Source organism: Cyprinus carpio, chromosome A17, assembly GCF_018340385.1.
Source record: "Cyprinus carpio isolate SPL01 chromosome A17, ASM1834038v1, whole genome shotgun sequence".
NCBI lineage: Eukaryota > Metazoa > Chordata > Actinopteri > Cypriniformes > Cyprinidae > Cyprinus > Cyprinus carpio.
The window spans coordinates 1,077,157-1,099,697 of record NC_056588.1 but is presented as its reverse complement, the minus strand read 5'-3'; the positions used below and the strand labels follow the sequence as shown (position 1 = coordinate 1,099,697).

General features: G+C 35.1%; 2 protein-coding genes across 2 annotated transcripts in view; both read left to right on the top strand.

The window, feature by feature from the left end:
• Positions 1-8,342, top strand: part of LOC109092184 (pleckstrin homology domain-containing family G member 3) — a 60,661-nt gene extending 52,319 nt beyond the window's left edge. Inside the window, exons 16-18 of the mRNA XM_042773366.1 lie at positions 639-743; positions 1,153-2,608; positions 6,441-8,342. Of these exons, the coding sequence (XP_042629300.1) occupies positions 639-743; positions 1,153-2,608; positions 6,441-7,177 (2,298 nt within the window). The 3' untranslated portion in view covers positions 7,178-8,342. The remainder of the gene's footprint in view (positions 1-638; positions 744-1,152; positions 2,609-6,440) is intronic.
• Positions 8,343-9,017: 675 nt separating this feature from the next.
• Positions 9,018-22,541, top strand: part of xgb (x globin) — a 14,734-nt gene continuing 1,210 nt past the window's right edge. The window contains exons 1-4 of the mRNA XM_042773458.1: positions 9,018-9,379; positions 15,804-15,911; positions 20,077-20,197; positions 21,255-21,335. Of these exons, the coding sequence (XP_042629392.1) occupies positions 9,210-9,379; positions 15,804-15,911; positions 20,077-20,197; positions 21,255-21,335 (480 nt within the window). The 5' untranslated portion in view covers positions 9,018-9,209. The remainder of the gene's footprint in view (positions 9,380-15,803; positions 15,912-20,076; positions 20,198-21,254; positions 21,336-22,541) is intronic.

Genomic DNA, 22,541 nt, shown 5'->3' with positions numbered 1-22,541 from the left:
ACCATAAACTCACGTCAGGTGAACCACTGGTGGTTTAAGGGGTGGTATGTGATCACGTAATGTCATCGTTTTGATATTTGTGCTAAAAACATTCCAGTGATAAGTGGAAATGTTATTTTCTAACCTAATGGCTGATGTTGTTTGTCCCATGTCTTAAGAATCAGTGTTATATTTCAGGGTACATGTGTCAATGTGCAAAGGTACATATGATGGGGAATTTACAGCATGTTGTGGATATTAAGATCCAATGCATAATAATACGGGACATCGGGTGTCTCAAAGTGTTTTTGCACTTGGAGCCACAATGAGATTTTTTGATTGAAGTTCGACTTCAAAGGGGAATTTAACTGTCAAATTTGGGGGGTGGAGGTCGGATGGCTTGTTTTCCGTAATTAAATTAAACAAAGGTTCCTGTTTCATTGTGTTTTGTTTGATGGCACACAAAAACAATCTCCGAAGGTCAGTTGTCTGTGGAAAAGCATTGAAATGCATGGGGACTTTTAAATGAATTGCAGATGTTTATGAAAGGTTGAAATATCACTAAAGTGACGTTTGACGGATGTCAACTGTGAACGCTGTCATTTAGTAGAGCATTTACATCTGTTAAATTCCTGTAATTTCCTTTATTGTGTCTTTAGGAGAGAGAAGGTTGTTGGGAAAATTGGCCAATGAACAAAAGCAGCCAAACACCAGCTAAAGAAAAGCCTGATGATACGAGTGAAAGTTTGTCTCTCTTTGGACAGGTACTATAATATATTGTGTATGACTTATGTTGGGTTCAAAAAAGACAAGGCAAATAAACTCTTGTCAAATGGCTGAACCTTCACCTTTGTGCATGTTGTTGCACACATCCACATAAAAGTGAATTCTGAGAGTAAGGTTGCTTCTGGAAATACTGTGGGAATTGTTTTCTCAGCATTCACTATTGATAATTGGTTAATCGTGTTAAAAAAAAAAGTGAAAGGGGGAGGGTTGGAAATATAAATTGCAGCTGTGTCTTAAAGCTAAATAAATTGCACTTGTTGTTTCATGCTGGTCACTTAGCCATAAGGGGAATGTTGGAGATTGAATTAAGTTATCTTTATATTTTTTTCCCTATCCTTTTTAAAGCTTCCTGTAGCAATAACTCACTTCACTCTGTCGACTTTCTAGAGCTCAACTGGGGAACGCAGTTCACAGAAGATCTTCTCTCCCTTTAGAGAGTCAGAGGAGACAGGGGTGGACCAATCAGATAATTATCCCGAAATGTGTGGGACAATAATGGCAGGATGCCACACTGTTCCAGAGATGGTGCACCTCAATAATAGAGGACAAGAAATCAGAGATAATATGGAGGACTGTGTTGTATTCCCATCCCCTACTGGATTTGAAGTGCAGGAAAAGGAAGGTACTCCAGCCAGCAGGAACCTCTCAGACGATGTGCAGAACATGGAGGTAGATGTCGAAACACCTTGTGGCCACTTGTCTTCATCCGTACTGGACAAGGCAAGCAATATCACTGAGCGATGTGCCAGCAGCCTCCCTCAAAGAAGTAGTCTAGGTGTCGAAGGGTCCTTTGACTTGGGCTACCCATCTTCTTGGTCGGAAAGTAGAAGAAGCAGTTTGCTTAGCAGTGGTGCTGAGCCCCATGAGAAAGACAAAGACCAAGAGTTTAGATGGTCCACTCCAGAATTAATAACAGAGATCATTCCTGACAGCCCGTTCATACCAGACCAAAGATCTCAAAAGAAACAAGACACCCTTTCCAAAAAGGACCGACTGCTCATACATAAGATTCAGCGATACTACACACATGCTGAGAACCAGGATGCGAGCTTTGCCATAAAACGCAGAGAGAGCCTTTCATACATCCCTGCAGGCCTAGTCCGTAATCTCAGCCAGCAACTCAATGACCTTGCAGACGAAGATTTGGCATTGCACAAGAGGGCATCTTCTGTCACAAGGCCAACTTTATGGTCTGTCTTTAATCTTCCAGGCTTGGGGGATGACAACAAAGCAAAGAATAGCTCTGATTTTGTGGTCCCTGCAAATAGCAAAGAGTCCAAGCTTAGAGAGCTAAGTGTGAATGAGGAATTCCAGCCTGCATCTGACATGATTAAAGTGTGGCAAGACATGGAAGTGGAGATAACTGGGACTTCTGAACAACATCAGGACTCAGAGAATTCCCAAATGACTACACCTGGTGAAGAAAAGAAAGGAGAAACCAGTAAGGTGAGCTCAGATAGTGGACTTGGGGAACCTCTAATGATATGGGAAGAATCTGATGAAAGCTCTACCTCATCCCCAATCAACAACATCTTCGAAAAGGACAAGATGCAAGATTTCCAGAGGCATCCAAATAATGAACACAAGTTACAAGAGCGGCACAAGGTCAACCACCCTCCTCTACCAAAGATCATCTCTTTAAGGTCCTCCAATGAAGATGAACTCATCCTTCAAGATATGGAGAAGATGAAAAATAAGGTGTTCCATTTGGCCAGGCAGTACAGTCAGCGTATCAAAAACAACAGACCGTTAGTAAGGCAGAGGCCCAAGATCTCGGAGAACTATTTTGTGCCCAAGAACCTGTCTTCGGTCATGGAGGAAAGACCTCCAGGAAAAGAGAAAGGTGGGTGTAGTGTCTGAGTAGACACTTGCCAAGTTGAAGTGGTGCTTTTTCTAATATTTTTTTCATTTTGGAGACGCTTTCTTATCCAAACTGACAATCCACCAACTTGCAGTGTCTTGCCCGATGGCGTAGCTCAGAAGTTCCCAATCCTGGTCCTGGAGAACCCCCAACACAGCATGTTTTTAATATCTCTCTTATCTGACACAAGCATGCATTTGAAGTCTTAGAGCAGGGTTCTTCAAATCTATCCCTGGAGGGCCAGTGCACTGCAGAGTTTAGCTCCAACCCTGATCAAACTCTCCCTACCTGTGATTTTCTAATGATCCTGAAGACATTGATTAACATGCTTAGGTGTATTTGACTATTGTTAGAGCTAAACTCTGCAGGAAAGTGGATCTCATGGGCCAGATTTGAGGATCCCTGTCTTAGAGTCTTTATTAATGAGCTGATGAGTTGAATCAGAAGTGTTTGATCAGGGAGACACAACTAGGGCCCCATTTTAATAATCTAAGCCGGGGGTGCCCAAACTCAGTCCTGAAGGGCCGGTGTTCTGCAGAGTTTAGTTCCAACTTGCCTCAAAACACCTGCCGGGAAGATTCTAGTATGCCTAGTAAGACCTTGATTAGCTGCTTCAGGTGTGTTTAATTAAGGTTGGAGCTAAACTCTGCAGGACACCGGCCCTCCAGGACCAAGTTTGGGCACCCCTGATCTAAGCGCATGGTCTAAAGCACATGGCACAGGTGCACTTAGGCCATGTCCAAATCCACTTTTGTTAGTTTAACGATGGGAAAATCTGTCTGCATGCCCGGCACATGGTCTAAAAGGGTTATCCCTATTCTCTTAATGAGTAATGGGTGTGTTTTGGGCATAACATGCAATAAACCAATCAGAGTCTCATCTCTCATTCCCTTTGAGAGCCACTTGCACTCGTGCCATGGTGGATTTGCTATCAACATGGGGGAATTTGCAAGTGCAAAGACAGAATGTGTCTCCACAGATGAAACGGAGCTGCTCGTGCACAAGCAAATAGGTAGCCTATTTCTGATACATGCAATGACTATCCATTATGACATGTAGGCATTTTTATATTTATGTAGCCTACACAATAATAATCTTTTACATTGCAGTCCTTTAATTTTTAATATTGGCATGTCCGTGTGCTGCTGTGCGACCCTGTGTGTGTAATAAGCAGATTGTACGCTCGCTGTGGACCCGCATATACTAATGCGCTCTTTAATTATGCTGTGTGTGGACCCGCATATACTAAGCCTGGAGAAGTTTTTGTCATGCCCTGACATTTGTGCTTTTTCAGTTTCTTATAAATATCTAAATGGCTAAAGTCTAATCTCACTGTAATCAGCACACAAACTAGGCTATAATAATATGTGAGCAGCATGTAGGTACATGATTGTGTTTTTGAGAAAAAAAAATGTTATTCGTGGTTAGTGAAAAACTAAAAATGTTAAATCACTTGGAAAAGGGCAATAAAAACACATATAGAAAATTGGTTCCAGATATTTTGAGAACTGGAGCTTGTAGCCTAGAATTTTTTTTTCTAAATGATGTGAAAAATCATCTTGTTTCCTCACTTACAGAAAAACCTATATTGATTTTAAAGTAAGACACCTGCGAGTAGGCGTCAACTATCATGAATTCACACCTTAGAAGACAAAGGCCTGCATAATGAGCTGCATAATGAGCCATTCAGTCAGCTGTGTCACTGAGAGGGATGAGTTACAAGAAAGAATGTGAGGACAAAATAAATCTATATAATTTTATGTTTGTAGTGTTATGTAGAATATATTTAATTATCCAACAACATAATTTAATATTCACTTGTGAGTGCAGTTAAACAGTTTTATTAGGAAAATCAAAGCTGACTTTCAAACTGAATTTTTTGCATCATTACTCCAGCAGTCAGAAATCCTTTAACAATCGTATTTTCTACAAAAAACATTTATTGTTTATTATTATCATTATTATGATTATTATTATTATTATTATTATTATTATTATTAATGTGAAAAGAGCCTGAGAATATTTTTTTTTTAGGTTTTTTTAGGGGGGATCAATTGAAAGAACAGCAATGATTGTTACATTTGTTACAGTTACATTACATGGTACATTTATATTATTTACATCAAGCTTTTGAATGGTATTAGTAGTGTATATTGTTATTGCTAATGTTTCACTTGATTATACATTTAGTCAGGAATTATAGTTGGAAAAAAAGTCTTTGGAAAAAGTCTAACTAGTAAAATGTTTTACACGTTATGTGAAAACTAGTACAAGTATATAATCAATAAAAAGAGATTACTCATGTTTATGATCTCTGTGGATAAAGTGCTTCATTCTTTTTTCTGAGGAAATCCAAATCTCAAATCCTCAACCACATCACAATGGGGTGATTATGTCTTATTCCTTTCGCGATAGCAACAACAGTTAAAATTAAAAAACTCGATGTTCGCTGCGTTGTCTTCTGTTGTGTGGGCGTATTCAAAATTCAGTGGAATCTCAAAATGCTCGGCGCGGGGGCGTGGTCGCATTAGAAGATAATGAAGGCAGACTGTGAAAAAACATCGCGTTGTTTCATATGGATTACTTTATCACAGAATATTTGTTTCAGCAGCACTTGTTTGGTTTTTAAAAGTAGACATGTCAGGCTTTCTATAGAGATCTCTCTCATGTCTCTGTGTTGAGTATCACTGAGTTACCAGTTCATTTTAATGACGTATTGTATCTGAAGATAAGGCTGCAGACAGCCTCCTTTGTTTGTTATCTTTATTTTATAAGTGCACAAATTTTGTTGTTATTATGTCTGTAATACAAAAAAGTTAGACCCTTTACAGATTCGATTGATGTATGCACTTATCTGTACGATTCAAAACTGAAAAGTGTAATTTAAGTCTTTTCGGGGTTATCAGGAGAAAATACCCCAAAACGCGTATACGCGTTAATCGACTCCAGAGGGTTAAAATGTGATTGTTGGGAGTTCTCCTAGACCAGGATTGGAAACCACTGGTGTATTGACTTAACCACTGATTGCACATTCTTATCCATCAAATGCTCCATCTGAGCCAGAGGTTGTGGATAGAGGTGGGTCAGATTGAAATCAAGTGGGAATACAGTTAATTTCCAAAGCACAAGTACTCATGTTCTCATTGGTTAATGGATTGCTATATCAGAGGTTTGCATGATTGAGCGTCACTTACACAAATGCATGGTGTCCAAACCTGTTCCTGGAGGGCTGTTGTCCTACAGAGTTTAGCTCCAACCCTAATTAAATAAAAGAATGAATGAAGTGATGTGACATGAAGGCCAAGTACAGTACTCAGACTTTGTCCTCTGCATTTAACACATCCAAGTTAGTGCACACACGTTAGGAGCAGTGAGTAGTAAACACACTCACACTGTGAACACACATCCAGAGCAGTGAGCAGCAATTTTTGCTGCGGTACCCAAGGGAGCAATTGGGGGTTAGGTTCCTTGTAGTTGGAGTTTAGAGAGAGCTGTTCATTCAATCCCCCACCTGCCAGTATTAAGAATCGAGCCTGCAACCTTCGGGTTACAAGTCAGACTCTCTAATCATTAGGCCACAACTGCCCCCACACCTGAACCTGAATCAAGGTCTTCAGGCTCTCTTGAAAATTCCTGGCAAATGTGTTGAAGCTGGCTGGAGTGAAACTCTACTGACCCTCCAGGAGCAGGATTGCTCTACACCCTTGCATCCCACTATCCCCTTTAGAAATCAAGGGATTTGCTTGGTTCTCTGGTAAACTCTAATGTGAAAACACCCTTATTTGGCTTTTAACTACTGCTCTTTTGTGCATAGGCATGCCTGACAGGCCACTGTTGCTGAACTTGAACGAGCAGGACGTTAACCCAAACTCTATGACTACTAGTCCACCTTCCAGCCTCTGTTCTCCTGGAAGTCCTCAATTCCTCAATTGCAGATTATACGCCCAGAGACCACAAAGTCCCGTAGAAACTGAGACCTTCCACTGGCCGGATGTCAAAGAGTTGCGTTCCAAATATAACAACCAAAGGCAAGATGTTGCATCTGCCTCCTCTCATCCATTCCCAGTAACTCGCAGTACTTCTTTTACTGAAAGAGCTCTGGAGAAAGGATCGGAGAGATCCAGAGCATCACGTTCTTTGTCATGTTCATATCCTTTCTGCAATATCTCAGTGCAGAGAACTACATCCACAGATTCTACGTGTGCCAGCAAGACCCTTGAAGGCGAAGGTTTGCCTTCACTGTGTAGAGTTAATGCTTTTGATTTCGGCTTGGGATCCACTAATGCACATGAGCAACTGGACAGAGGTTGCAAAGCTGGTCAATATGAGAACAACCTCGTTGTAGTTGAGAGGATCTGCCAGGTCAAGCATGAAGAGGGTGATTTAGCAACGGGGAGAGAGAACAATATTGAGAATCAACTATCTGAACTTGCAATGGCAAACAGTAAGGAGCAGAACTTTAGTGCATGGATGGAAAAGGCAGAGAACGGTCAACATAGTTTGGTTAAAAACCTGCGGGAGAGATTTCAGAACCTGAGTTCTTATACATGAGACTTATAATGCAAAATATGTACTCTGCTAGTATTCTGATCTCCAAAATATGTCATTTGGCCACTGTTTGAGTGGTGTAATACATCTTGCACAGGTTAAGCATGAATCTTAACCTCCAGTTATGAATTATCAGCAAACCAACTGAAAAAGGATGCATGTGGACCTCAGAGAATATATTTATGAGACTAACATTTGTAAATATATGTATATTCGAATTTACTTGCATTATTTTGTGCATATTTCATTGAGATGTAAACACTTGTTAAAGGAGCTGGCCGTGGTACTGTAATTTTTGTAATGTTGTAATTTGTAATTTTTTCAGACATTTTGAAATAAAAAGCAATAAGGAAGAACCTACAAATAGGTCAGTGCATACTAAGTTACCAGTGCACCTGTTTTTGTTAGAAACTTAGTACACAAATTTGTCATGTTTTCAGAAAAGCACTGCAATATTAAATGCAATATGTTAGTTATTTTAAAAGGCATTGCCTGATGTCTCTTCACTGTTTGTGTTCGAGCACTGACCAGAGGAAAGAGAGTAATCTCATAAAGACGTCATTCCACACTAATGAGGAGAAAACTGGATATCATAATCAGATTAAGCCAGATGATTGATAAACAGTGACAAAAACTGATGTCATTTTCAATCTGGAATGTTTTCAGCTGGGTTTGTACAGTTTAAAATGGTCAAATAGTGCTCAGTTTGACTGAATGTTTGGTGTAAAAATAAAATGTGCTGCTCTTTTTCTTTTCTTTTCTTTTTGACAACGTATTGTGCTGTCTGTTGCCAATCTCTAGTTGATTTAATGTCAGATGTGGTTCCACTCATCTGAGAATTTGTTTGCAAAATTCTCATCATTATGAGGTCATTAAAGTTAATGGATCCGTCATTTGAGCAACATATTAATGCACAGTCACAAAATGTGTGTTTGGGTGTCGTTTAATGGGAGACTTTATAAGCTAGCTTGTCTTTGGTTGTATTTTTCTGCTCATGGGTGGGGTTTATCGCTGGGCATGATGTCACTGTTATCTTTTATATTTAATCTTTTTTATTTATTTGAATTGGTGTAAATATGATGCACAATACCTCTGTAGAAATGTTCAGTTCATATCCGGTTTTTCTGTCAAACTACATTAAAAGAAGCTTTCCACACTATAATCATTATTCCCGTTGTCCTGCTCACAATGTTTCTGAGATTGTTTCTTCTTTTAAGAAAATGATTGCGCATGACTTGGGGGCGTATTACAGTTTAATTAGTTTCCGCACTTTTTAATCCGTCTTCAGGACGTGGATATGATTAATGACTTTCATGGAAGGAGCCAAGCCTTAATCTCATCCTGGATTAGAGATCATCTTTGAATGGATATACAAAGGCAAGTACCTTACTGAAAGCAAGAAGCGGATGTTTTTATATTCATACAAGGCGTGTATTACATCGACAATCCTCCTGGACCAACAATATACACTGCACTAGAGTGTCTCTTCTGCTCACCAAGGCTGCACTGATTTGATTAAATTATAGTAAAAGTTGTGCAATATTGCTATTTCTATGTGAATATACTTATACTATGAATGTAATGTATTCTTGAATGTTTTAGCCATTACTTCAGTCTTCAGTGTCACATTTTCCTTAGATATGACATTTTAGAATAGATTAGATAGAAACTACATTATACATTAATTATAACTTTGTATATTTTCATAAATACTCGTAAAGTTGTATAATTCATTATTATGCGTCCATAATTCAATATTGATAGGAATATATTTTTGCATATCTATGATTTTTTCATTAATGCTGTAGTTTAAGAGTACAAAGAATCTTTTGCATGTTGTTTTTGATGATGCTGATGATGATGATGAAGATGGACTCCTCCCCTCCTGCTGAGCAGGTCTCAGGTTCTCAGTCTCTCGCTGAAGGTCTGACTCTGGACAGTTATGGAGAAGCAGAGCGACTCAGACAGCTAGAGACACAGACAGCTGACCAGCAGCGGTTCATCTGAGAGCTGAGGGAGCTGTGCTCGAGTCAGGATGGGCTGCGCGATCTCTGGATCCGGATTGACATCGAGAACAGCAGAGAGCAGAAACACTGAGGACGAAGCTCCAGCGAGACTCACTCCGGATCACATCCAGCTCATCAAAGAGTCCTGGAAAGTCATCCAGGAGGACATCGCCAAAGTGGGAATAATCATGTTTGTCCGGTGAGGATTTTCTTCTTCATAGGCTACAGCGCCTTTCGTGATGCATATGATTTAAAACAGCTTTACAGAAAGTGCACGTTTCAGTTCGCAAACATCAAAGTGAAAACAAATCAGTATTATGTTGCACGTTGAATGATAATAAGTGATAGTCATAACTGATACCTGTTGTTGATGTTTCTGCTAATATTTAACAACAAATCGATATATTACGTCATGTCTCGTCCAAACCTACCTACTGTAGTACAGACCGGGGCTAGTTGTCACGTTTTTTACTTGAGCCATATATTTAATTTTTTACTTAATATTGTATAGTCTCCTGACTGTGTAAAACACACACACACACACACACACACACACTTTAATTTTTTACTTAATATTTTATAGTCTCCTGACATATATATATATATATATATACTAATTTAATTATATTATGTATAGTAATTTTGTGTTTGTTGTGTGTTTTTAATGTAGCCTACATAGTTTTTTTTTTCAATGTTTTAGTTATTTTAGTACTTCAAGTAAATAAGTGAAATTTTTTAAATATTTTATTTCAGTTAATGTTTATTTCAAGTTGCAAAAACTGTAAAAATATATATGCATATTTATTTTTTGTTTCATTTAACATATTGATACTAAAGCGGGGCAAGCTGTCACAATGTATTGACAACTTATTTATTGGAATATGATATACTTTCTAGTCATCTTCCATAACATATATATAATATATGTAATATATTTAATGGCTGGATTTATTTTTTTGTTTTGTTTGTTTCATAAATTTTGTATTTTATGTATATTTTAGGTGTCTTTGTTTTTTATTTTTTTTTATGTTTAAAAAATATATCTTAAAATCACACAGCTAGTCAATTACAATGATAAATTGTTTAAGATGACAAACAGAAAATCAAGTTTTCAAGTACATTATGTAATGCAAAACACTTTCAAATGTTCAGATCTGTCATATAGAGACACTTTTACCCTTCAATCATATCACTGTGAAATTAAATCCGCACCACAGTGTTTTCCTGTTGAACATCCTGCTTAAATCAGACATGTGTCACATTACAGAAGCAAAACGGCTTTCAAATGCCATTTCACATTGACTTTAATGTTGTCTGGCAGTATTGTGATACTGTATAGTGTTTATTAACAGTTAGCAGACAGCAATTCAGCTCAATGTTGATAAATGACGTCTGAAAGATTGACTTCAGCATATAATCCATCTGAAACACAAATCTGTGCCACTATAAAGCAATATAATGAGTTTTTGCTCTTGGTTATATTCAGTGAATCTCTGGCATCATGAAAAAGTACAAGGTGTAAAGCAGGATAATGAGAGAAGTGCACATGGAAAGCTGAATCAGGTTAAAATAATGATTCAGAAGCAGCTTTCACACCTCCAGAGAGCTGATGCTCTGCTTCTATCAGGTGTAGCTCAGGTCTTTTGTGTGAAGATACACAATTGTAGACTTTCTAGAGCTGTACATCTTTAGAAAGAGTTTTAATTCTGATAAATGCATTTCATGCAGACAGACTTGAGTGCATCACATGTCCAGAGATGGCAAAAGGTAGAAGGTTAAAAACTGCATCTCTTTGAGTCTCATTGAGCTTGTCTAATATTTTATTAATTGTTTTATTGATTTGCATTTAAGTGGCTCTCATTATTGTGTTGTTATTGTACAGATTGAAATATTTTCAGACTGACAGCTGCATTGTGTCAGCTCACTTTAGCATTTTGTCAGTAAATTGAGTCTTTTTGGGGCTTATTATGGACCGAAGTCTTTTTTTCCAGGCTCATATTAATGGATAAACAAAAGCACTCAAAATAAAAAGCCACTGCAGAAGTATATAAATCTTCTGAACACATTATGACACATTCATTTGTCAAAAACAACATTTGCTGCTAATGTAACAGACTGATTTGTGAAACAGCTGTTACTTTGAAGATAAATCTGCAAATGAAGACACAATCTCATTTAAACTTTTGAAAAGTTTCAAAACTATATATATATATATATATATATATATATATATATATATATATATATATATAAATCAAGCATTGTGTTAATTAATTGCCCTCCTCCATCCCCAGCTCCTCCTCTCATCCAGTTCACCTTTGACAATAATAGTCCTGACAGAATATATATATATATATATATATATATATATATATATATAGATATATATATATATAATATATATATATATATATATATATATAATTTCTGTCAGGATGTATATATATTCGATATATATATATAAATATATATATATATATATAATAAAATTAATTTTATCTGTATATTTTCTTTTTTCATTTTAATTAAGGATAATGTTTTAGTAATTTAGTTGTGTGTTTGTCATATTTATTCGTTTTTGCTTTCTTATAAATGTCTAGTTTTCATCCATCCATTTTTAATTTAGTTTGCATTATTTTAGTGCTTAAAGTTAAACTAAACAAAAATGAGAATTAAGTCTGAAATGATAAAGATTATCAAATTTTGTATTTTATTTAAGTTAATGTTTTTCTTTTTCAAGTAACACATTTTTTATGGTTTTAGTTTTAGTTAATAATAATCCTAAAATATATCTATCTATCTATCTTATATAACATGTTGATCCTATAGTGGGGCAAGTTGTCATCAACAGTGTATTTACTGAAATATGATATACTTTCCAAAAAGTAATCTGCCATAATGTATCTGTATTGTAATTTATTACACCCTAAAAAATAAATATAGACACTATGTAACAGCATGTATATAGCTATACATGAGCATCTTTAGAAAGTTTAAATAAAGCCACATGCATGTCACACACAGTGTTGGGAAGGTTACTTTGGAAATGTAATAGGTTACAGATTACAAGTTACACTATTTAAAATGTAACAGTATTGTAACTTTTTCAATGACTTTATTAAAGTAATGTAACTGATTACTTTTGATTACTTTTTGATTACTTTTCTAAATTTCTAATTAATGCTTATTTTCTACTGTTAATCATTTTCAAACATTTACACCATGCAGGGTTAACCTTACAGTAGAGCTCAACACTGCTAGACTTTCACAATCCTTCATCACTTGAATTAAGATGATCAAATTTGAACACATCCACCACAAAATCAGACTTTAGTACTGCCTTTTACTTTGAGATCGATCTGAAGATCAATGCAGATTTAAAATCATAAGAAATTGTTTACTGATACTGTTTTGAAACCAAATCTTTGCACATCTTCAGGAAACAATGCATCTAACAATGGTTTGGAAAAAAAAATAGTTAAAAAATAATAATAAATAAAAGCATATACATCAACTCAAATACTGTTATCTAATAAGCACATGTCCTATTCTGTGTACTGAACTCCTGAAACATTGGTGTCTTGTATATGATATGACGATAGTTTTCTCAAAGTAAGTCAAATGCTCATGAAGTGACTCAGAGCAGTTCTAGAGATTATGTTTATGTGTTCATGTACTCATATATTGAGGCTGAAAACACAGCAGGCTTCAGGAGTCCTATGTGTAGTAAATGAAAATGCATGTCTGCGCCATTAATTTCCACGATGGGTGGACTGGGAAAAAATATTCAGATCGGGAAATCTCAAAACTCAGAAAACAAAATTCTGAAACAATGTCAACCATATTTTTTATATGGACCTGACATAAAAATGTTTCAATCTTTAGGTTGGGGACATGTACAATAATTAAAAGTTCTCTCCTGAACTGCACCTTCACTTACATTTTTCTTTCCAGTCTCTTTATTTTGCCCTGATATCTATCTCTCTCATGACTTTAATACTCAAGATTTAACAAAACTATACTTTCTAAATCACCTACATGTCAAAATTAGTACATCACTACAATATCTTCATAGATAAATCCTAATACTGAACATGAGTCATGTTAATATTCACAGGCACTAGTCCATATCACGTTTTGATTCAAGTGTACTGACCTACTTTTGATTTATTTGTCCAAAATGTGGTATATTCCGTCCACGTTAGGCTACAGGAAGTCTGTTTTTATGACTGGATTCTACGAACCAGACTGTCCCTGTGTTCCATTCGGAAGTGCTCATCCCTATGCCCTAATCCCTATGTAGGGGACCAAACAACTGTTTCTTGAAGTGCCCTTCTGTGTCATAATCAAGTGCACACAAAGGTGCTGACATCATGCAACGAATCTGCACAAAGAATCATGGGAGCCTGAAGTGTCCATCAGTTGTACCCTTTGAAATCCTTCATTCCGAAGGGCCCTTTGAAGTGGCCAGTTGATAGTACTTCAGTTTGGAACGACCCTTCAGTATGGCGTCCATGATTGTTTTCACTTTCATATCCTGTTTGGAACGCACCGTGTGTTTTAATCATAGGGCCGTATGTCTCAGAACAGTCAGTGCTGTTTTTATGACTGGATTATTAAATATGTTTTTTTATGTGTGTGTATGTTCAATTTTGGTAATTAATATTTTAATAAGTATTTGTTATTTATTTGGTTATTTTTTCTTAGTAACTGTAACTGATTACAGTTACATTTATTTTGTAATTAAATGACGTAACGCTGTTACATGTAACTAGTTACTCCCCAACACTGGACATACAATGATCTGAATACATTTGTTTTAACCTTTTTACATGCGATTGTTTGACTTTTATTATAATGTTTTTTTGCAATTTTTTTCTGTTGTTTTTTTGTTTTATTTTGAGTTGGCATTCTAATACTGTAAATTAGACTAAATCAGACTAATGTTCTGGAAAGCCATGAAGGCAACAAATACAAGATCATATTCCTGATAAAAGCTCATGAAATTCCTCATTAAGTGGCTCCTGTAACCATGGAGAATAGCAACCAGGGTGCAGTGAGAAGATGTCTAAGGATCTGTGTGTGTGTGTGTGTGTTTCTCCAAGGAGCTTCTATTCCAGGTTTCAGGTCCTGCTGTGGTGAACGCAGCTGTCTGAACGCCAGAGAAACTCATTATCGTTCCACAGGAGATGAGAGGAAACCAGCACTGATGTCATTCTCGGCTCTTCCTCCTCATTGTAGATTGTGGCTTGTTGTGTCATTGTTTTTGGACACTTAATCAAACTAAATTCATCAAAAATTACACTATAAAACAACAACAGGGAAAAACAGTAAATCTTTAACAGTGAAGGAACAGTTCACCCAAAAATGAAAATGTGCTGAAATCTGCTCACCCTCAGATCATCAGAGATCAGGATGAGTTTGTTTCTTCATCAGGTTTGTAGAAATGTAGCATTGCATCAGTGTCTCAGCAATGGATGTTCTGCAGTGAAGGGGTGCCGTCAGAATGAGAGTCCAAACAGCTGATAAAAACATCACAATAATCCACAAGTAATCCACAGTACTCCAGTCCATCAGTGAACATCTGGAGAAGACAAAAGCTGAAACACATCCAGCATTAAGATGTTTTTAACTCAAATATGAGTCCATAATCCATAATAACACTTCCTCCGGTGAAAAAGTGCATCTCCTGTTGTCTCTCACATCAAAATCCAGACACATATTTGTTTAGAGCTGTTTAAACGCTGCTTGATCTGTGCAGATTTCTCTCCTGATTCACACCAGAACGGGAAACGTTCTCAGAATGTTTTGGCAACGTTCTTTCAATGTTACAAACAAACGTTCTTCCAGTAACTTTTATAGAATGTTTGTGTCTATAATAGTTGTAGGTCTATAATATTGTTCTCAAAACATTAGCACAAAAACATGATTTATACATCATTCGTGGAACTTTTTTATCTGAAACATAGTTGGACGTTCGTCTAACACTTTTTAAATGTTACTGATTGTTTCAGAGAACATTCAAAAGTAACGTTCCCATAATGTTTGCAAAATGATCAAATGGAATGTTCTGTTAATGTTTGGATAACCAAAAAAAATGTTTCTAAAATATTTAAACGTTCAGGGAACATTCATAACATATTTATAAAATAAATGGGAACGTTAGTAAAACATTCTTGGAACATATTTTTGTTTGCCGAGGTTAACATAAATTAAAACGTAATTGCATTAAAAAAAAAAGATTTTTCTTTTATGCCAAAAATCATTAGGATATTAAGTAAAGATCATGTTCCATGAAGTTATTTTGTAAACTTCCTACTGTAAATATATCAAAACTTAATTTTTGATTAGTAATATGCATTGCTAAGAACTTCATTTGAACAACTTTAAAGATGATTTTCTCAATATTTAGATTTTTTTGCTCCCTCAGATTCCAGATTTTCAGATAGTTGTATCAGAAAATGAAAACAGAAAATATAAAAATAAAATCTAGTTCAAAATGTTGACCAGAATATTATAGTATATCAGTAAATAGATACTAAAATAGCACTTCTCTCAGGAAACAACTGTGTTTTCTCTGAGTTGTGATTGTAGCAGCTGATTGTCTGTTGTCTTGGTAACAGGTTGTTTGAGACGCATCCCGAGTGTAAAGACGTCTTCTTCTTGTTTCGGGACGTGGAGGATCTGGAGAGGTTACGCACCAGCAGAGAGCTTCGTGCCCACGGCCTGCGGTCAGTATCCAGCCGCACACACACTCACTAGTGCTCGAGGGCTCAATCAGAGTTACAAACACTCATCCTGACTGCTGCGTGTGTGTGTGTGTGTGTGTGTGTGTGTGTGTGTGTGTGTGTGTGTGTGTGTGTGTGTGTGTGTGTGTGTGTGTGTGTGTGTCTTTACTGCCTTCAGATGGTCACAATCGATTTAAATCATGTAGTTTTATTAGTTGCAAGCTCTTTCTTGTGGCATTGAACCCAATTAATCTTTCCTCAAATCTGCTGGGAAATAAACACACATCAAATTCATTTCAATTTACTATTTAATTTAATTATTATTAATTATTTGTTTGTTTATGTAGCAATATGATTAATCAATTAAATAAATTTATACATATAAATATATATATGTGTGTATATATATATATATATATATATATATATAATATATATTATATATTATATATATATATATATATATATATATATATATATATATTATATTTTATTATATATATATATATTATATATATATATATATATATATATATATATATATATAATATGATTAAATTAATAAATTAATTATATATATATATATATATATTAGTTCTGTTAAAGGGCATTTATTTAATTGTTTGTTTATTTATTGATACAGCAGTATTATTTATGTATGTATTATGTATTTAAATAGTTTTACTTTTTTTTTTTTAGTTTTTTGTAACAAAACGTTTATATTTATAAAAGGTGTGTATTATTTTTGGGTGATATTTCAGTAGAAAATCAGAAGAAAATAAGGATAAAATAATGTTCTAACCAAGCGGCAACCTCCCTCTCTCTCTCGTTTAAGCTCAACTTAAAATAATAAAATTACTAAACATAATTTTTATTAAATAAATAAACAGGAGTTGTTGTAGTAAGTGCTTGGGTTTGTGGTTGTGCTTCATGAAATCAATCCAGGCTTTTATGAACATCCGTATAAATGCATTAGAAGGGCGATTCATGTCTGCTGTTGATTAGAGAGCAGAAATAACGAGCCATTATGGACCGGATCATGATCATCAAGAGCTTTAGTTTCATTTGCACAGCAGGATGAGAGAAAAACAAACGAGAGCCGGCGTTCTGCTTTATTAGTGAGAGACGTGACACTTTCCATTAGCGCTGACTGACACACTCCATGTGACGGGACTGAACACACTGATCCACGTTTATTCAAGAGTCTGAATACTGGAAAGGATGTGGTTTTACCGCGGTACCACCATAGTGGTTTTTTTGTAAGCGATGCACTTAGATGTACAATGAAAATAGAGCGTGCACTTTAATATAACAGAACAATACGGAGACATTCGACCATCACATCATCTGACTGAAGGACACATTAACTTACACTGCCAGTAGTACAATAAGTGTAAATGAATCTGTTCTTATGTAGACTGACACATTCATTTCAATGTAAGAATGTTATATACTTTGATGCATTCATCTGAAACTAGTCTTACAGTAACAGAGTCATTCTGTGTCAAATCTACCAAATTTCAGAAATCTCCCCGGCTCCAATTTTTTATTTTTCTCATTTTTTCTGAAGAAAGATAAACATGTATAGTGATGAAAGCCTGAATATTAAATGTGATGGGTGTATGTTTACGGAGTAATCCATTATTTTGTAGAGGGGGGTCAAAATGGTCATTTTCACCTGAGATTCAGAGCCAAATTACAGGGGGGTAAAAATGACTTCAGAAAGATGGCGGCCTCATAATATTACTTTCACACAGAGATTGTAAGGTCTGTTAGTAAAATCTGTTGAAGTTATTTCTCCAAAGTTTGGATGGCTGTAACTCAAGAAGTGTTAAAGATATCTTAATATCCTTTTAGATGTTGGGTCTTAACAAACTTTCCTTTTGGCATCTTCATTTTTAAGGCCCTATGTGGTTCTGTTCCAGAGATATTGGAATTTCAATATGGCTCCAGGAGTAAATCGTTAAATTGTACACATTTTCAGTGATAAAAAACAAAACTTGGGTCACTTTGCATAAATATGATACTTCTTTTCTTTTAATAAGGAATGTCTGAAGAACAAATAATGCTGAAACTAGAGAAGTATCTCCCTTCCTTCTGTCAAAGCAACTGCATTGAACACAACTGTCGGAGTGTCATAAATGTTCTTTTTCTTAAGTTTGCATGCCTAAAAATCAAAAAGTATTAAAGATATCACAATATGATTTTAGATTCTAGTTCTTAATTAACTTTTCTTTTGCAGTCTTCATTTTCAAGGCCCTACATCATTCAGTCGCAGAGATACAGGGACCTCAATGATGCTCCATATTCAGATTGTTGAATATTACCCATTTTCAGTGGTCAAAAACCAAATGCTGGTCACTTTATATACAGACGATACTTATTGTATTTAAAGAACAATGTCTGAAGAATAAATGATGTTGAAATTTGAATTGTACCTTGTTTCAAATGCACTGCTTTTCAATGCAAATTCTTCAAATGCAATGCTTTTTCATTTATTGAAATGGTCAAGTTGAGGCACATTAACTTGCTCTCAATAGTCTTTTCATAAGATTCCCCATATCTCTGAGACTGAACGATGTAGGGCCTTGAAAATGAAGACTGCAAAAGAAAAGTTAATTAAGAACTAGATTCCAAAATCATATTTTGATATCTTTAATACTTCTTGAGTTTTAGGCATGCAAACTTAAGAAAAAAAATATTTCTGGCACTCAGACAGTTACGTTCAATGCAGTTGCTTTGACAGAAGGAAGGGAGATACTTCTCTAGTTTCAGCATTATTTGTTCTTCAGACATTCCTTATTAAAAGAAAAGAAGTTTCATATTTATGCAAAGTAACCCACATCACTGAAAATTTATATAATTTAACGATTTACTCCTGGAGCCATATTGAAATTCCAATATCTCTGGAACCGAACCACATAGGATGTTAAAAATGAAGATGCCAAAAGGAAAGTTTGTTAAGACTCAACATCTAAAAGGACATTAAGATATCTTTAACACTTCTTGAGTTACAGCCATGCAAACTTTGGAGAAATAACTTGAAACGTGTCATTTCACCATTTTTGAATGGTCACCATTGGCACATAATGCAACACAGATTGCTAAAGTCAACAGATTTTACTAACAGACCTTACAATCTCTGTGTGAAAGTAATATTATGAGGCTGCCATTTTTCTGAAGTCATTTTTACCCCCTCTACAAAATAATGGATTACTCCGTAAACATACACCCATCACATTTAATATTCAGGCTTTCATCACTATACATGTTTATCTTTCTTTAGAAAAAAATTGAGCCGGGGAGGTTTCTGAAATTGAATATATGGAAACCACAAAATTTTTTGCTATTTTGATCACTGAACTAGGAAATGTCCTCATTTTCATTTCAAAAATAACTTAAAACCAATGCACATTAAAGCGGTAGTTCCTCTTCCTCGAGTCATCCGAGATGTTCGTGTCTCTCTGTCTTCATTTGCAAAGAAATGAAGGTTTTTGAGGAAAACATTCCAGGATTTTCACATCACGTGTAAAGTCCAGATGTGCAAGACATGCATTTGTGGTTAAAAAGTATAATAATGTTTATTTATTTTTAAGAAATGATGTTAGATGAAACTTGTTCCTTTTTGGGATCGTGAAAGACATGACACGGGGGAGAGTAAATGATCAGGAGATGTTCATTCTGCAAGTGAACTCATCCCTCAAGATCAAATACGCACGAGTTAATGTGCTGAACTGAGAGTGAGTCTGTAATAAAACATGTTTCCAGTGTTGGAAACACTTCAGAGAGACACTTCAGTCTGTGAAACGATGTTTACTATTATTATCTGATCCACTCAACGCTTCAGTGTGAGAATCCCCGGAACACCAATTACGGGAAACTCAGGAGCGGATCCGCGGCGCTGCTGTCGGACTCCCGCGGCTTTAAAGGCCAAGTGGCTGTCGAGGATGATGATGATGATTAATGCTCGCTCTTCACAGCATGAAAACACACTGATGTGCCGCAGCGCTCATGCACGCTCTCGAGGGTTTGATTGTCAGTCACTCTAAACTGGATCGAATCGGGGGACCGCGAGTGACCCTGGTGTTTGTTAACACTATCAAAGCGTGTTTTGTCTGATGAAGTCTGTGTTTAGGACTGATTGAGCTCTTTTGTGCTGTTTGAACAGCGTGATGTCGTTCATCGAGAAGAGCGTGGCCAGACTCGATCAGCTGGAGCAGTTAGAGACTCTGGCGCAGGAACTCGGAAAGAGCCACTTCCGCTACAACGCACCGCCCAAGTACTACGGGGTAAAGATCATTCAACACATCATTTGTGTGCATGGAATTAATAATAATAATAATAATAATAATAATAATGATAATGAAATAAAACAACAAATTTAATTAAAATTTTGTCAACAAAACACTTGCCATTTCGCAAGTATCTGGTAAAATTATTCTGATCGTTGATTTTCTGTGGAATAACACAATGTATATGTTTTTATTTATTTTTTAATGTATAATTTTTTTTCTTTTTTTTTGTTTAGTTTGTTTATTTTTATTTATATCTTTTATTTTTTTTTAATTATTTCTGTGAACTTATGTGAAGATTTTTGTTTTTTTCTTATGGAATATCCATGATCTGACAGAATTTTACAAAAAGATGTTTTTCTGTACAGTTCGTACACTTTTGTTTATTTTATGGTAAAAAAAAAAAAGTATGGTGAAATAATTCTGATCATGGATCTTTTGTGGAATATTTTTATTTTATTGTATTTATTTATTTTATATAGAACAATAGTCCATTGTAGTGTTTGTTTGTTTATGAGCTCATGTTTGGCTGTGAAGACTTTTATTTTTTATTTTTTTTCATATGTATATTTTATGTAAAATTCTTCTGCAGTATAGAAAAAAGATCTTTTGTATGTATGTATTTATGTATGTTTGTTTGTCTTAATCTTTACAGAAATTCAAAGTAATCACTAGCTTTAGGTTTTTGAATTAAATAAATTAAATAAATTTTTGAATTAGATTATTTTTTTTTAAAGCTTTAGTAAGTTAGTTGTTTTTGTCATAAATACAAAAAATAAAAAAAAATTTTTTTTATGTTTTTGAATTATGTTTTTTTTTTTTTTTTATTTTATTTTTTGTTTTATTTTTCTGTAGTAAGTAAATATAAAAAGGCCTCTAACACTAGCTTGCTCTATTCTTTCTCTATTGTCCGTTTTCTTTTTATTATATGATTTCAAAACCCTTTCTACGTGTACTGCATTAAGCTGTTATTGCACTTGCGTATCATTGTTGTCAGTCACTTTGGCTAAAAGCGTCTGCTAAATGTCTAAATGTAAGCGTGGTTGTGTTTCAGTACGTGGGAGCTGAGTTCATCTGCGCTGTTCGGCCGATCCTGAAGGACAGGTGGACGTCTGAACTGGAGCAGGCCTGGCAGGTAATCAAACACAAACTCCAGTGAGTTACCTGCACTTCTCTCCAGAGGTGTGAGGATTTCTCAGCAGCGGCTCGATGATGATGATGTCTGGACTCTTTAGTTCTCCAGCTTTGTTCCTCACAGCAGATCGATCTTCAGTTGGTCTGTCGACCGATTTCAATAAAAGCTCTTAAGAAACTGTTTCAATTCATAGGTTCTCAGATATCGTCTTAAAATGTTAAAAACTTCTTTTCTTTAGAATAACAAGACATTCTTTGCTCTTGTCTGATTGTTATTTTAGTATCATTGTTATACTATTATATTTTGTAATAATAATTTGTAAATTATTTGAATAATTAAATCTTTTCATTTTTGTTTTCTGTTTGCATGTTTTGTTGTTTTTGTCCATTTTATTTTTATAGCTTTTTAAAGTTTTTTAATTTATTTATAGATTTAGTCATTTAGCACTTCGTTAAATTAAATGAAAATGAGAATAATGAGAAGCTGATGGGTTTTATTTCGAAGTTTTTTTCTGTGATAAACTTTAATCCTTAATATACTTCCATCTATAACTTTTTTCAAAAAAATAGCAGAAACTTTCTGAATGTAAAGTCCTTGAGATTTATTTTTCTTCATTTATTGACTTGTATGTAGGTAGTTTAGTTGTAATGCTTATTAATATTAGAAATCACACAAGAAAATGAATATTTTCCCTTTGGGGATTTAAAACCAGATGGAAGTAATTCTGTTATGATTTCTAAGTTTTTAAAGAGCACAAAAATTTTCCTAGGTTTTGTCTTATTGCAATTAAAAAATAAATAAAAAAGGACATTCTCAAGGAATATTTAGCTTTTTTCTATTATAATACAAGCCACAAAGAATTTTATTCTTAATTCTTATCATGCCCCTTTTTTTATATATAAGTCTGATCTCAAAATATCCCACAGATCATTTATTATAACATACTGTAAATGTTTTTTTTGGATGGAAGCAAAAGCATGCTGTTGTTGTGTCTCTTCGATGCAAACAAGCTGCTGTAAGTCACTGACTCTATATTATTAGACTACACTCTTTTTAAATTCGTGACATGCTCTGTCTTTTTTTTTTTATTACAAAAGCCTAGTTAGTATTGAATGCTTTCGGAGTGCGTCATAGCGATATGAACAATTATTGTATTTGTAGCTTGATGTTTAAAGGAATATTCCAGGTTAAATACAAGTCATGCTG